The 17,339-nt window shown below is 48.4% G+C and overlaps 1 protein-coding gene across 1 annotated transcript in view; it reads right to left on the reverse strand.

Moving 5' to 3' along the window:
• Positions 1 to 2,039: 2,039 nt before the first annotated feature.
• The window catches only part of BAALC (BAALC binder of MAP3K1 and KLF4), a 52,517-nt gene continuing 37,217 nt past the window's right edge, over positions 2,040 to 17,339 (reverse strand). The window contains exons 2-3 of the mRNA XM_004607781.2: positions 13,950 to 14,092; positions 2,040 to 3,517 (exon numbers count right to left, since the gene is read on the reverse strand). Coding sequence (XP_004607838.2) covers positions 3,407 to 3,517; positions 13,950 to 14,092 — 254 coding nt within the window. The 3' untranslated portion in view covers positions 2,040 to 3,406. The remainder of the gene's footprint in view (positions 3,518 to 13,949; positions 14,093 to 17,339) is intronic.

A 17,339-nucleotide genomic window follows, 5' to 3' on the forward strand; every position in this document is an offset into this window, starting at 1 on the left:
TTTCTGAGGTTCGGGCCACATTTGTGGCCACACAACAACCTCAAACTCTACGATACTAATATCCCAGTAGGAGGACACCAGATTGGATGGGAATGTAAAGTAGAAACCAACTAATCTTGACTAACAAAAACATTTTAACACAGAAGGCTGAACTTGCAAAAATAGCTTAGTAAACCCTCAGACAGGACTTAATGTTCCCATGATGAGCTGTAACAATTTTCACAATTTTCTTACTAAAGTATTTGTTGACCATTTCATTAGCCATTTATTGGTAACAAGCAATATAAAAATAAATTATTGTGGGCCTGCTATGCGTGAAGGTTTGAGGGGTGGTTGGGAAAAATGGAGCCAATGGTGGAGGGAAGGTGACAGTGGTGGTGGGGTTGGTGTTGGAATATTGAATGCCTGTAACAAATCATCATGAACAACTTTGTAAACCATGGTGCTAAAATAAAGAGGCAAGATGAATTAACATTTTTAAATAAAATGAAAGGGAAAGAAAACTCTTGCTTGGCTGATGTAAGAGCTGAGGACATGCTTATCAGCAAGATTGCCTGAAGATGGCTGCACCTCCTCAGCCCTGGGGCACTCACAGAACATTTTGTACTGAGTAAGTTGTGCCTTATTTAGTCCAGGGATGGGCTCAAGTGGTATAGCATTAATCCCGCATGTGTGAGACCACCATTCCTGTCACTGTATGGCCCCCTAAGCCCCTGCAAGTGCTTGTCTTGGACAAGGGTACAAGTTGGTGCATGAAAAGAAACATTATAGCAGGTACTCAAATGGTGTTGTTAAGGAGATACTGTTGATGAGAAAACAAAAGTGTATTCTGGACTGGGGCCTCTGTTTGTGTGGGCTTGGCACCTTCTCCTCATGTCTGTGTAGATTTTGTCTTGGAGCACCAATATCTTCCCGTATCCCAGAGATGTGTACCTGGTGTGTCTTAAATGTGCCAGTGTGAGTGAGTTGTGGGTGTGTATGAAGTCTTGTCTGAAGCCAGCTTCCATCTTGCACCCCAGGTGGCCATGCAAGGCTCCAGCTACCTTCAATTCTGAGCTGGAATAAGCTGGTTGGAAAATAAATGGATGAATGAATGGATGGGTGGGTGGGTGGGTGGGTGGATGGTTGAATGGATGAATGCATGGGTGGATGGACTGAGTGGATAGGTGAATGGATGGATGGGTGGATGAGTGGATAAATGGACTGGTGGATGCATGAATGGATGGATTTATGGATGGGTGGATGCTGGGATGGATTGATGGATAGATGGATGAATGATAGATGCATGATGGATGGGAGGAAGAATGGTAGGATGGATAGATACAGGTTATTGTTTACTATTAGAATATTTGGGGTCTTTAGAAGTTTGGTGATGTTCTGTGACCATAAATATGATATAGAAACTTAACTATTATTTATATAATTAACTTCTGATCAAATTAGTTTCATTAACCATATCAATTTCAACTTATAGTAAGGAGTTATTGTGTTTAAGTAAGGAACCAGTTCTTGGGTACACTTACCCTAGAAAGCTGAATTTTCTATGCTGGTCTTGCCCATGCTCTGGAAATTCCAGACTTGGACTTCAGGTCAACAATACTGTGTTTTTGTTCCTATGTTGGAAGCTTATTGAGTGCATGATATATATAAAGGAGAAACCCTACAGACACTGAGCTGCCTTTAGATACCCCACTTCATAAGTATGAAAGGGAGAGGTAATTTACCCAAGCTCACTAGGCTGATGCATGATGATACTGGGATTCCAACCTGTGCATCTGCCTTGAGACCCCCTCACAGAGTTTTGGATCCACTAATTCTGCTTGTGATCGGCTTAGCCCATTGTCCTGGCTGTGCACAGGAAAACTGTAGGGAGTTTGGAAACACATTGATGAACAGATTGTCCCCAGGGCCAATTAAAGCAGAATCACAGGGCTGTGGACTCAGAAGCAAAGAGCTTTCAAAGACCCCAGGTCCCTGCATATGAACCCACATATGTCAACTATGGGAGCCATAGAAACACACATGAGCAGGCTTCCTCATTCTGTTCAACACCAACTTTATTGACATCAATTGTACAACAGAAGCCAGATACCCTTCCCAATTGCAGGCATGTTAACATTTAGAAAAATGTAAACATAATCATGCCACATGACTTCGGAGGGAGGTACTTCTGCCTTCATGGTTCAAAGCAATGTTAGAAAATTGTCATCTTCCCAACAAAACAGTTGCCACCACATGTCACGCAGGGAGCACGTGAATCTCAGGAGAAACTAGGGACTCTCTCAGGATTCCTGAGTTCCCAGGCTTTGTACAGAGAAGCCAGGAACAGCCCCGTGGATGCTGGATGGCCTCCCTCTTGCGGGCAGTGGTCAGTTTTTGAGAAACAGTTATAAATGACAGATTGACCAGAGAAAACATTCAAGGACACAGTATATGAAGCCGCAAAGCCATGGACACAGAACAAGAAAGCAATATCTGCTTGAGCCTCCCAAGGGGTATTCTGGGGTAGGTATGGTGACCACAAGGGACCCTAGTGTGATGGCTCAGTGTGTGACCTGGGGAACGCAAGCATGGGGGGCAGGGATGGTAACAACATCGAGGCAGATGAGAAATGCATGTGACTGATAATATTTTTTAATTTTTGCTTTTTGGGTCACACCCAGCGATGCTCAGGGGTTAGTCCTGGCTCTGCACTTGAGAACTACTCCTGGAGTGTTGAGGGGACCATATGAGATGCCAGGGATTGAACCCGGGTCAGCAGTGTGCAAGGCAAACACCCTCCCTGCTGTCCTACTGCTCCAGTCCCATCATGTGACTGGTCCTTGCCCCCCGCTTCAAGGACGCATGAAGGGTGTGGGTAGGATGTTTTTTGTGTTAACTTGGGTCGAACACTGTCTCCTACTGAACCAAGTAAATGAGAATACAAGGGAACCACCCCATGTCCTGATTTTTCTCCTACACCTGAAAGTTGGGTGAACAGTCAAGTCTGTGTTGGGGATTTTTCAATGAGAAACAACAAGAAGGACGACCAGGCCCGAATTGTGCTCCCTATTTGGCTGCAAGGACTGATAACTGATGTGTGAATCCTGCACCCAAGAACTCCTCTCCTGCTGCTCCTAAACTGGCCTGTGCCTTGAGCCCTACTCCACCCAGGACACGGCGCAGGAGCTGCAAAGAGGCTAATGCGTGGACCCTCTGCAGCCTGAGACCCGAAGTGAGGGCTGTGCCTGTGCATTTATGTGGTGTGTGGGGGGCTGAGGCGACCCCTCAGTATAGGCCACTCTGGGCTGCCAGGGGAAGAAGACCCTCTGGCAGCAGAAGAGTCCCCCAGCTCTTGGCGATTCCTTGATGCACTTTAGTCTGTGAGGGGCACCCCGGTCTGTCTGTGTTTCTCAACCAACACCTGCTAGTCGACACAGTTATTGGTGAGCTTGAGACTCCTGTCTGTCGGTCGGATGCTGGTGGATACATTAACGGCGGCTTCTTCTGTGGGTGTTCGCTTAGCGTCTCTTTTAACCTGTGGAAAAGTCGAACACGGGGCATAGAGTTACTGGGAGATGGTCAAAGGCCTCTCAATGTACATTAATCTCTTGAAAGTAAAACAAATGGATGCACATCTGGAGGTAGGAAGAAAGGCCTACAAGAATACACATATGTATGTACATATGAACACACACATGTGCGTACACACACACACAAATATGCATGCACGCACACACACTCATGCACGCACTTTCTCACAGGTGACACTGTTGAATCTCTAATACCAACCGAACACAGATGCTGCTGGGAAGGCCCCATCACACTGCTGAATGAATGAATGAATGAATGGGTCCACTAAGGCCATCCCTGGAGAATGGTGTGAAAAGGTTCACAGTCAGTTTGGCTCCAGCAGTTAAAGCTGTGAGCTTTGGACTCAAACTTTGGTTCCAAAGCTCCCAGAACTTCACTCACTGGAACTAACTAAAAAATTAGTTATTTTATGACCTCTGAATCCTAACATTTATCGTCTGGAAAATGGACAATAATAGGGGCCAAAGAGATAGTGGAAGGGAGAAGGCCCTTGCCTTGCATATGACCCACCTAGGTTTGAATCCCTGGCACCATATGTGGTCCCTTGAAAACTACGAGGGGTCACTCCTGGGTACAGAGCCAGTAGTAGCCCCTGAGCACCACATGGTATGCCCACTATCCCCCCACCCCTAAATAAAGAAATAAATTAGTGCTCAGGGATCACTCTTGGTGGGGCATAGGGGGTGATATGAGGTGCTGGGAATCGAACCCAAGTTAACCACGAGCAATGCAAGCACCCTCTCCACAGTACTATTTCTTCAGCCCTTTTTATTTTATACTTTTATCCTGGACACACCTGGAGGAGCTGGGGGCCATCAGAGCTATAGTCAGCAGTACTCAGGGGCCTGCAGTGCTGGGGACTAAACTCAGGGCAGTACTCCATTTATTGAGCTCGCTCCCTAGCCCCCAGACCAACCACATTCCAGGGACATCACCCCCATTATATCTGCTGAGAGCAATGCTATTTGCAAAATGACAAGTGCCAGTCAAAACACCCAATTTAAATGGACAACCTTCTCACTCTCCCAAGCCGATGCCTATCAGCACCCCTGCTTCCAGGGAACAAGCGATGGGCAAGATGAGCTTCTGGATAAAAGCAAGTCAAGGGGCCAGAATAATAGTACTGTGGGTAGGGTGTTTGTCTTGTACGTGGCTGACCTGGTTTGACCCCTGGAATCCCATATGGTCCCCCGAAGCAAATATATATCCAATCCTGATCGGAAATTATGCTGTCTCCAGCTCCCCATGGGAGAGAGTGACGCACGGCAAGAGAGAGAGGCAGATGGCCAGACTCTTGGATCTGCTTAGGATGGGCGACAAGTACTGAGACTAGGAGCAGAGAGCAGAGAGCAGAGAGCAGTGGTCCCTCTGGGGAGCAAGTCTCGCCTGGAGAAACAGAAACTTCCTACAGGGTCCTTTTCTACGATTTGAATTTCTTACCAAATTGCATACTGACTTATTGATTTTTTTGTAAGGGGAGGACCTTCCCAGCAGTGTTGGGGGCCCACCGTGTTACTTGGGCCCATGAGGTGCCCCCAAGCACCTCTTGGAGTAATTCCTGAGTGCAGAGCCAGGAGTAACCCCTGAGTATTGCCAGGTGTGACCCAAAAAAAGCCAAAAACAAAAGAAAGAGAAAGAAAAGAAAAGAAAAGAAAAGAAAAGAAAAGAAAAAGAAAAAGAAAAGGCAAACCAAGAGTCTATAAGCCATCAGACACAGAAGTTTCCACAAAGTAAACAAATGCATTCCCAAGCCAGAATGATAGAACAGTAGGCATGGCACTTGCCTTGCATGCAACCTATCCTATTTCCATCCCCAGCACTGCATATGGTCCCCTGAGTACTACCAGGAATGATCCCTGAGTATAGAGCCAGGAGGAAGCCCTGAACCCCCTCTTCTGCCCCCCGCAAAAAATCCAAAACAACATCCACCCCAAATCAAACGAAATGCATCTGCTTTCTGCCATTACAGTGTATTCCACAGAGCAAGCAGAACTGGAACAGGGGTGCTCTTGGGAGCATTTTACAAAGGAGAAACCTTCGAAGCTGAGGTCCATGGGGAGGTATGTCTGCCAGAACAGGGTGGAGGATCTAGGCCTCACAGCTGAGTTTCACCCCTGCTGAGAGGGACAGGGCAGGACAATGGCAGGCAATTTCTCTAGAAGCTTCCAGACATGCATTGGGTTGGCCTCGAGGAGAAAAAGCACTGCAGAGACAGGGTCCATCATCTCCTCAGGGCATCAGTCTCTTGTGGCAGGGGGTTGGCATCTCAGGCACCTCCCCAAGACCCTGTGGGTCACACAGCTCTTCCTGTTGGGTGGGGCTTTGAACCCATCTGTACCTCTCTTGCCCGCTTTCTTGAGTGACAAGAAGAAAACATGCCCCTCTTCAAATGACTGAAGACAGAGGAAGGAATCCCTGATCCCTGGCTCAGCGATGAGCGAAGGTCCCTTTGGCACCTCTATGTGGCTGTGGTGGCTGTGTATAAATTCAGTCCTCCCCCACTGCTGTGAACTGGGCATTGGGTCACCCTCAGTTCTTGCTAATGGGCAAGAATCTCACCCAAGTTTGCTGCGTTCCACGCGCCTCTTTCACTACCTCGGATCTCACCCCCCATGAATCATCTGTCTCCGCTTTCTTTTATAAAAAAATTTTTTTACAAAGCTGTTCATGATTGGATTTCAGTCATACAATGTTCCAACATCTATCCCACCATCAGTGTACATTTCCCAGCACCAGTGTCCCCAGGTTCCCTCCTATCACCCCCACCCCCCAGCCCCTGCTTGCCTCTATGGCAGGAGCTTTTCTCTCTCTCTCTCTCAATCTCTCTCTCAATCTCTCTCTCCTTTTGGGCATTGTGGTTTGCAATATTGATACTGAAAGGTTATCAAGAATATCCCTTGCCTACTTTTAACACTCAGGTCTTGTCCAACGTGATCATTCCCAGCTTTTATTGTCATAGTGGTCTCTTCTCTATCTCATCTACCTTCAGCCCCCAACACACTTGTGGTTAGTTCCAACTATTGACCAGTCTTCCAAACCCCTGTTTTCCCTAGCCATGGATATTATTCTTCTACTATGCACTATAGCACACTTGTCCCACTTTTTCATTGATATGCTTGAGTGGGCACCAGTAATGTCTCCATTGTGAGATTTGTTGTTACTGTTTTTGGCATATCAAATACACCACAGGTAGCTTGCCAGGCTTGTCTTCCTGGCGGGATACTCTCGGTAGCTTGCCGGGCTCTCTGAGTGGGACAGAGAAATCAAACCCAGGTCGGCCGCATGAAAGGCAAATGCCCTACCCACTGCAATCGCTCCAATCCTCTTCTACTATATATATATATTTTTATATACCACAAATGAATGCAGTCATTCTATATCTGTCCCTCTCCTTCTGGCTCATTTCACTTCACTCAGCATGATACTCTCCATGTCCATCCATTTATAGGCAAATTTCATGACTTTATTTTTCCTAATAGCGGCTTAGCCATTGTGTAAATGTGCCATAGTTTCTTTATCCATTCATCTGTTTTTGGGTACTCAGGGTTGTTTCCAGATTCTGGCTATGGTGAATAGTGCTGCAATGAACATAGGAGTCCAGATGGTGCTTCTGGTGTGTATTTTTGGGCCCCAGAGTCTATTCCCAGAAGTGGCACTGTCTCAGTCTTCTTGATGCGGATTCTGGGAGGAAAAGTCACATCTCGGCTACCGGTTCTCCAGGGCAGCTGCTTGCTCGCCTGTGAACCCGCCTGAGGTCCCCGGGCATGTGTCTCTCTGAGTCCACCCATTGCTCAGGGAGGTCTGAACTCAAGAATATAAGTTACAGGGGCTGGAGCCATAGTACAGCAAGGAGGGTGCTTACCTTGTGCGTGGCCAAAATGGGTTCAATCCTCATTACCGCATATGGTCCCCTGAGCCCTGCCAGGAGCCAGGAGTAATCCCTAAGCACCACCAGGTGTGCCCCCCAAATAAATACAAGATACAGCTCAGCAAATTCACTCCCTCCCCGCCCTGCTCCCCAAGTAGAAAGAAATGTTCTCTGTTTTATTTTGTCCCCTCTACTCTATCTCTACCTAGCGCTGGTCCCTTTTCTAGTCCCTTGCACACACTGAAGAAAAACACAGCTCCCAAGATCCCTTAGAACAGCCCCATTTTCTGTAGATCTAGTTGCCTAATTTGCTTGTTTGTTGTAAACGGTCAAGGCAGTGCAGGGCTGGGGAGAGAGCACAGTGGGCCGGAGCACTGGTCTGGCACACACAAGACTCCAGGTTAAATTCCTGGCACCTCATGGCCTGCCAAGTGTCACAGGGTATAACACTGGGGGCCCCCAACACTGCTGGGAAGGTCCCCTCTTACAAAGAAATCAGTAAGTCAGTATGCAGTTTGGTAAGAAATTCAAATCATATGGGGCTGGAGAAATAGCATAGCAGGTAGGGTGTTTGCCCTGCACGTGGCCGACCCAGATTAGATTCCCAGCATCCCATATGGTTCCCTGAGCACCGCCAGGAGTAATTTCTGAGTGCAGAGCCAGGAGTAACCCCTGTGCATCGCCAGGTATGACCAAAAAAAGCAAAAAAAAAAAAAAAAAGAAAGAAAGAAATTCAAACCATAGAAAAGGGCCCTGTAGGAAGTTTCTGTTTCTCCAGGCGAGACTTGCTCCCCAGAGGGACCACTGCTCTCTGCTCTCTGCTCTCTGCTCCTAGTCTCGGTACTTGTCGCCCATCCTAAGCAGATCCAAGAGTCTGGCCATCTGCCTCTCTCTCCTGCCGTGCGTCACTATCTCCCATGGGGAGCTGGAGACAACACAATTTCCGATCAGGATTGGATATGTATTTGCTTCTTTATTTTCTTCATCCCCAACAGAGTAAGTCATGAAGGTGTGACCCAGTGTGCTGACTGGAGCACCCCCAGGGTCACAGCAGTGTTGGTCACACAGGAACTACCCTGTGAATGGCTGGGTGAAGGGCAGCATGGCGGCCTGAGCACAGGTTTTGTAGGGGGTGGGGGGAGCGTCCTGGGTTTCATCTACAGCAACGCAGAGTGGCCAGCTGGGATCCTGGCGAGTCAGGATTACAACAATCCACACGGAACAACACCATCAGAGTGAGTGAAATTCCCTGGGAACAGAAACTGTTGGCGTTGCTGACCTCAGAGTCTTGGCATTCCTGCCTGGTTTCAATTCTGCTCCCCATGGATTGTTCCCAATACGTTTCCCCTTCCCACCCCCCGCCCCACCTGACAGACATCGAGGAGTGGCATTGCCTCCTGCCTGAGATGACTGGGCACGCAGGCGTTGATCGAGGAAGCATTAGATGCCTCATACAGGCACTTCCTGAAGCCTCTCACTTGTCAGTGGCCCTGCCCCACGCCTCCCAGCCCTGAATGATGTTCTCACACACTGTGTGTTTGATGAAAAACCGGTCCAGTATCAATGGGGGAGGGGAAAGCAAACCCCAGGAATCTCTGATAAGAAACCTACCAAGGCTCCTTCCCAGGGTCAGAACCCTATACGGCAGGGAGGGTGTTTCCCTAGCATGCGGCCCACCCAGGTTTGATCCTCATTATCCTATATGGTCCCCTGAGCCCTGCCAAGAGTGATTTCTGCATGTAGAACCAGGAATAGCCCCTGAGCATTGCCAGGTGAGGCCCCAAACCACCCCCGAAAAAAAAGAAAAAAAAGAAATACTCCTTTCCACCCTGGCCTCTGACCGACAATTTTCTCCCATCAGTCCCCTAGGACCCTTTCACTGTAAGTGGAGAGCATGATTGACTTGGGCACAAGTCCCCTTCTTCTCAGGTTGCTGGTACCTTCCTGTCCCCCAACACCCCATCAACTCTTCTCTCTCCAATAACTGGCACTTAAGCAGCAAGCGCCTGAACAAGATAATGCAATTTGCTTAAGAACAAAGTCAATATGAGTAGTTAAGGAGAACTAGGATGTGATCCCAAATAGAACTGTGATTTGAGGGTGATATGGGGCACAGAGTGGAAGGGACATTTGGGTTCATGGGATCCTAGTGTGTGTATGTGAGATATATATGTATATGTATACATATATATTAGGAAAAGAAATGAGTAGAAGGCTTGCTTTTCATGCAACTTATTTTTTATAACTCAAAACATTTTTATGTGCATGTATAGCTTTTTTTTTAATTAAAAAATCTTTAGTTTTGGAGGCCACACCTAGTTGTGCTCATGGCTTACTCCTAGCTCTGTGCTCAGAGATCACTTCTAGAATAAGTTGGGAGACCATTACAGCATGCTGGGGATCAAACCCAGGTCTGCTGTGTGCAAGGCAGGTTCACTATGTTCTACCCATTGTACTATCTCTCCAACCCCAAATTAAAGTTGTTCTGTAGTGGTGAGTCCAGCCCACACTCCATGTAAACTCTTTGTCATTCTGTTTCAGCTCTGGGAAGGAAGAGTTGCAGTTGGGCAGTTAGCCCACCAGGTACAACAGCCCATGCAACCCTGTGACCACTTCCTGTGTGTCCGCTGACCAAATCCCTGCTTCCCGCCAAAGCCTGTTGACCAGGAGGGGATCGTTACCAGGGGCTCAAGATTGTGCCATAGAGGGTGTCTGGCTCACAGGAACTAGACTTTTCAGTTCTCCCCTCCTTTCCAAAAGACTCCAGACAGCCAGGTGTGGCCACTGCCCCCAAGATACTTCCCTCCTTTCAGTAGGTAACAACCCTTTGACTGTCCACAAATACCATGAATTCATTTGCTGCCCCCTCAGGAATTTTCATATCATCACTGGAGATCAGTTAAGACATGTTTGGTCTTAGCAGTTCTACCAGAGGCCCGCATGCTCGCTCCTAAAGGCGAGGATCAGACCATGAGAAACTCTCAAAACCGCCTCCACACAGCCCACAGCCACAATGCGCAGGCAGGGGGCTCCGCCAGGGGTTTTCCACACAGTCCCAGGTCCCTTTCACCCTGCGCTTCAGAAGGTCATCGGAACTTGCTCAGGGATGAGCTTCCAGCCTCCCTCAGACTAGTCATCAAGCTTGAAGAGGGGGCACTGAAGGGCCCCCAGGAGGGAGAAAGATCGGAAGGCATGCCAGAGCCTTAGGCTGGTCAAGAACACAAGGCCAAGGGCTGGAGCGATAGCACAGCGGGTAGGGAGTTTGCCTTGCATGCGGCCAATTCGGGTTTGATTCCCAGTATCCCATATGGTCCCCTGAGCACTGCCAAGAGTAATTCCTGAGTGCAGAGCCAGGAGTAATCCCTGTGCATCGCTGGGTGTGATGCAAAAAGCAAGAAAGCAAGAAATCGAGGAAGCGAGAAAGCAAGAAAGCAAGGAAGGAAGGAAGGAAGGAAGGAAAGAAAGAAAGAAAGAAAGAAAGAAAGAAAGAAAGAAAGAAAGAAAGAAAGAAAGAAAGAAAGAAAGAAAGAAAGAAAGAAAGAAAGAAAGAAAGAGAGAGAGAAAGAGAGAGAGAAAGAAAGAAAACACAAGGCCAGGAGCAGAGAGAAAGGGAGAGAGGACAGCTGGCAGGGTGCTTACCTTGCACGCAGCAGACCCGGGTTCCATCACCAGCATACCATATGTTCCCCTGAGCACTCATGAGTGATTCCTGAGTGCAGAACTAGGAGTAACCCCTAAGCATAGCTGCATGTGGCAAAAAGAAAAAGAAAATCCACAAGGCCAGGGCCAGAGCAATAGTACAGTGAAGCACAGTACTGTTTGCCTTGCATGCCACTGACCCGGGTTCCATCCCTGGTACCCCATATGGACCCCTGAGTCTGCCAGAAGTGATCCTGAATAGAACCAGAAGTAATCCTGAATGCTGGCAAGTGTGGCCCCCAAACAAACAAAAAGAACCACAGGCCCCTGGAGGAGGCGGGGTTTCTGGAGTTTCTGGACACACAACAGTTGCTGATGAGGTCAGCCTCCAGCCAGGAACTCAGTCTGCTGGGTAGCACAGCTACGGACATTTCTGGGGACGAGGGGCTGCCTGGGGGAGAGAGAACCAGCATTGAGAGCTTGAGGAATGCCTGTGTGGGTAGGAGAGCGACCCTGAGGCTGCCCACAGCTCACCCAGGTCATTCGCAGAAGACAAGCAGCCAGAACAGGCTGGCCCTGGGCCTTGAGGAGCACCAGGAAGGAGCTGGGGGTGGATGTTGGGGATAGAACCCAGGACGGGGCAGGTTGTGGAGCTGAGGAGCAGGCCAGGGCAATAGCAGCTTACCGGGTGCTGCGCAACTGAAAGCATGCAGGGGCTAGAAGTCAAGGGGCAAAATAAGAGACAGAGACAGAGCTTGCCCAGCAAGCCACTAGGCTCCAATGTGTGAAAGATTATGGCAGCCACATTCTTTTGCCAGGTGGTACCTATGAACGTGGGCAGTGAGACTGGCCTGGAGGAGTCATGGGAAGGAAGCGAGGTGGGTTTGCTGCAACTCGAGCACCGGAGGACATGTGGCTGCTCTAACAACACTAGAGACTCTCGTGGACCTTCCTAGGGCCATCGGACTGGGGTCAAGGTGTGTCTGATAAACAGCAGGTGGCCCCAAATCTTAACGGCCCTTCTAATGTCTTTCTCCGCCTGTTCCAAGCCTATGAACAAACTGTTCATTGGTTCCCTGCTATCTGACTGTCCTCCTCTACACCCTTCACATTGGCAGCTGCTTCCGAGTGAAGGACAGGTGTGCACTCTCCGCTGTGGGATCCTTGGCACTCCTGCGGGCACCTCACCGGGCTCAGGGGTGTTGGATGGATGGAGCCCAAGAGCGCAGCGGGGAGCAGATGAGGAGATTGTCCTGGCCTGGCCAAGGACACGAGTTTGTGACTATGTGGAAAAGCTTTGGGGGCCGGGGAGAATGCACGAAAGCAGGCTCTTCCAGAAAAGGAACATTTTAAAAATAGCTCACCCAGATGACCTGAGACTTCTAGGGGAATGCTGCGAGGTGCAACCAGGTCATCCTGGCAGAGCAAAGGAAGCAGAGAAGCAAGCTGGAGAGATAGTGCAGGGGTGAAGTCTCTTGCCTTGCACGTGGATGGCTCTGGTTTGATCCCCAGCACCGCATACGGTCCCCCAAGCCCTGCTAGGAGTGATCTCTGAGCATGGAGCCAGGAGCAAGCCCTGAGCACTGTGGGGTGTAGTCCCAAAACCAATGAAGAAAAATAAAATCTCAAATAGGAAGATGGGAGGAGAGGTGCTGGGGTTGCCAGGAAGTTGCTCCCCACCCTTTAAGCCATTCCCTGCCCCTAGAAACGGTCTTCTCAGGGCGAGTAGCATTGCCGGAGATGGCTCTGCTGATGGATGCATCCATTAGAGGCAAACTTTCCTGAAAAGTTGTCACTTGGTTCAGAGAACCTTTGTCATGGTCCTTGAGGGTCTCAGACCCTCTGGTGGCTGGAGACAGGTATGGAGGTTGGGGAGGGGGGTTTCAGGATGCAGAGACCAGGGAAACATCTACGGAACTGTGTGCAGCCCAGGAGTGCACTCAGCGGCTGCCAGATCTAACTTTGGAAAGTTACCGCACAGCTACGGTTCTCCCAACAGTGCAGGCCAAGTGTGGCAGGGAAGCTCATAGGGCATCACGGTGCTGCACGGGACAGGGGTGCAAAGGGCTTGCTTAGGTGTGTCTGCTCCTCAGTCAGGTGTGGATGATGGCTGGTCATGTCTCTCCGGTCACTGGTGGACATGTGGGTCATTGGCCAGGTTTGAGGGGTCACTGAGCAGGGGTGTGTGGGTCATCAGCCAGGACTGAGGGGTCATTGGGCAGGGATGTGTGCTCAGTGTCAGGCTCTAGACTCACTCACCAGGTGTGTGTGCTCACTGTCACATCCTGAGAGATCCTGGCATCCAGAACCAGGAACAGCCCCAACCCACCCCCCTCTCCAAAGAGAGTCAGGATCAGTAATATGGGCCACGGGGGTGAGGGCATAAAGCCCCATCTGGCAGTGCTTATGCTGACCCACGGCTCTGCACTCAGGGATCACTTCTGGCAGTGCTCAGGGGACCCTGTGGGGCTCCAGGGTTGGAATCAGGTTGGCTTTGCCCTCCCCACTGGACTATCGCTCCAGCCCCTCTGGTCATACCAGTCTGCTTTCTCCATGCCTGGCAGCCCCCAAAGGATGGCCAAAGGAGCCCCAGCCCCGGGCTGCTTCCTATAACCTGTCCAAGCCTTGTGGCCCAGAAGGTGAGCGCAGCGCCAGAAAGGCCGGTCCTGGAGCAAGACAGGACTCTTGGGCGATACCCAGGACCACGCTGTAGACCAACCAGCACCTCCCGAGCCAGGGCTTGCAGTAGGGCTGGGGAGCGGGAGGTGGGGGCGAGGAACCTGCTGTTTTGTCTGCAGTGATTGTCCTTAGCTGGAGCCAGCATCACCCGCGCCCGCCCACCTGGGTGGGTTCTGTGGCTGTGCCCTACCTCTGCGGAGCGGAGGCCGGGGCCGAGGCCCTGCGGGTGCGGGCACTGTGTTCCACAGCTCATCCTCTTCTCTGAGCCGGAGATGGCCCCGGGGGCTGCAGAGCGGGGCGCGCCGCTGGAGGCCAGTCCATCTTCCAGCGCACCTGGGGGAGGGAAAAGAGGGGGTGTTGCTGCAGCCTTGCCCAAGAACCCCCAGAGCAGGGGGGTGGGGCAAGAAGGAATATAAATCACAAAACCCCATGAGTGATAACAGACCAATTAGGAAAACTCCAAAATACATTATACTCAAAGACAGAGACAGAGTACTGAATGTAGCGGGTCAAAAAATAAACTTATATGTAAAGGAAAGTCCGTACGATGGACTGCAGAGCTACTCCACTCTTTCCTCTAAGAACAGCTGTAGGAATTTTTAAAAAAATTTTTAATAAAAAATATACTGTTACGAAGTCAGAGCAATAGTCCAGCACATAGGGTGGTTGCTCTGCACAGTCAACCCAGGTTCAATAGATTCAAAACCCGGCACCCCAGAAAGTCCCCCAAGCACTGCTGGGAGTGATTACTAAGTGCAGAGCCTGGAGTAACCCCTGAGCATCACCGGGTACTGCCCCCCAAAAAAACAAACAAAAGACAATATTTAGGGGTCAGAGAGACAGGATGTGTAAGGCATGTGCCTTGCACCCCGCCAACCCAAGTTCTATCTATCCCCAACACCACCGAGGGCCCTCCGAGCATTGCCAGGAATGATCTCTGAGTAGTGCTTGATGTGCCCCAAAAAAACAAAAAAGAAAAAAATTTAAGTAACCTCAAAACTTTTTTGGTAACCTGTGACTTTCACTCAATGATCCATCACTGGCATGTTCCCAGACCATGACACCCTGTTATGCATCACTCAGGATCTGGCACTGCATGGACACTGGGGATGTCACCATCTATTCACCTGATCCCCTGAAACTGAATGTTTTGTTTTCACCTTTTCATAATAAGTGTGATTGTCATGCAACTCCTTGGGATTCAGATCTTATTCTTAATTGCCTCCTTAGGAAAACGTCCTTGAAGTGAGTGAGACTACTTCTCACATCTAAATATATAGAAGTAGGTTTGAGGGTTCTACAGAGTTTCCCTTACATAATTCCACGCAAAGACATTCCACCAAGCCTATGTCCCTCCCATAACAAATACCAAGACACAATAGAATTAATGTGCCTGAATGGTCTCATTTGAGTATCATGTGAAGTCAGAGGGACACGGATAAATACCAGCTGTTCTCACAAGCCTGTGAGATACAGAAAGACTAAGCAAGGGAATGGGAGGCACTACATGGTGGCAAACGCCTGGACCTGGGTTACAGAAATGAGAAAGTCATGGAAGGAGGAAACGAGGGGACAGGTGAGAGTATAAGGACATTGATCAAGAGCCTTGGTCATTTAGATGGACTGGAGGTTAGGTAACTCTATGTACCTAATCAAAACTATCAGAGTCAAACCTGCTTGTTGCTCCAGCATCCCAGGTCAGTCTTGCTTCTAGATCCCACTAGGCCTATTCTGAAACTGAAGGCAGAGCCACCCTTCCCCCTCTCCCCAATTGGGTGGATTCCAACATCTTCCACACCTAATCTGCACCATATTAAGGGCCCATGCCACAGGTCCTGCCTCCACAGCAGCCAGCTTCTGCTTGCTGCTCCAGCATCCCAAGAGGAGCAGAGAAGATAAATAAATCTTCAGTTTAATCCCTCAGCATCTTCTGGGGAGTAAATTACAAAGACTTACCTCCCAGCACATCAAGAACACTAGAAAACTGATGGGTGGAACATGTAAAAGCCCAACCAAGTGCAATGAGTGAAAACAATATGACCGAAGACATCAGCAACACCAGGAAATCCTCGCCATCTTTAGCGACACTATGAGGAGGGTGTTTAATAAGCTCAAAGAAACAATAGCACAGGTAGTCAGCAAAGCACAAGAAAGTATGAAAGGGGCTGGAGCAATAGCACAGTGGGTAGGGCGTTTGCCTTGCACGCAGCCAACCTGGGTTTGATTCCCAGCATCCCACATGGTCCTCTGAGCACCGCCAGGAGTGATTCTTGAGTACAAAGCCAGGAGTAACCCCTGTGCATCACTGGATGTGACCCAAAAAGAAAAAAGAAAGAGGTATGAGAGTCAAAATGGAAAAAATAAAAAACCACTGCAGTCAGAAATGAAGAACATGGTAGGTAATATATTTTTAAAAAGTCAATAGAAGCTCTGAACACAGAATAACAGAAGCTGAGCCAAAGATCAAGGAGTTCTAGGGTGAGAAGGAGGAAGCTGCTAACAAACAGCAGAAGGTGGGAAATAGTCTAAAGAGAAATGAATAGTACACCAGAGAACTATGAGATGAGTTCAAGAGGAACATTATAAGAATCATCGGAGTCCCTGAATAACATGAAGGCAAACATGATGATAAAACAGTAGTTACAGAAATAATCTATAAGAACTTTCCAGAGTTGAGGATTACAGGCACCAAGATTCAAGGACATCGAAGGGAAAATAGACCCAATTAGGAAAACTCTAAAATACATTATACTCAAAAATGACAAAATTCAAAGAGAGAGAGACAGAATATTGAATGCAAAAGATAAAAAAAAAACTTATATGCAAAGAAAAGCCCATAAGATATACCGGGGATCTGTCAACTGAAACTCTACAAGCCAGAAGAATATGGAAGGATATAGTACAAAAACTCAACAACATTAACACCTCACCAAGAATGCTCTATCCAGTCAAATTATCATTTAGATTTGAAGGAACTATACAGAGCTTCATGTGCAGGCAACTGCTTAGGGAATTTATTGCCTTGAAACTCCTTTTCCAAGAAGAGTTAAAAGAGCCCCTTTGGGGACAGGAGAAACTTCCCAACATGTGGCACTGAGTATGGCATTCACTAATGGTGCTTATGGTTGTCCTCAACTAGATTAAAAACGTTAAAAACATATAGCAATTAATCATAACAAATTGACTTTTACTTTATTTTCTGATAATTCTATTTGCCATTTGTGTAAGTTTTGTCAGACCAAGTAATACAAAATAGATTTGTTATATTCCTGCCAAGGGAGGAAGAGAATTGGGGATATTGGTGGAGGGAGAGGGACATTGGTGGTGGAATTGGTGTTGGAATATTGTATGACTTAAACAACTCTCTTATGAACAATTTTGTAAATCCCGGTTTTTCAATAAACAATCTGAAAAAAAGAAGAGAAAGTAACATGACAACAAAAATAAACAAACAAACAAACCCATAAGAGTCAACAATAGTGTAAGCATGTGATCCAAACTATAGCAAATAAAATTTTTTTAATGTGTTTGCTAGAAGAGGGAGGCCAACCTTGGGTCATTGGTGGAGGGATGCTGACCC

The sequence above is a fragment of the Sorex araneus genome, chromosome 2 (assembly GCF_027595985.1).
Source record: "Sorex araneus isolate mSorAra2 chromosome 2, mSorAra2.pri, whole genome shotgun sequence".
Taxonomy (NCBI): domain Eukaryota; kingdom Metazoa; phylum Chordata; class Mammalia; order Eulipotyphla; family Soricidae; genus Sorex; species Sorex araneus.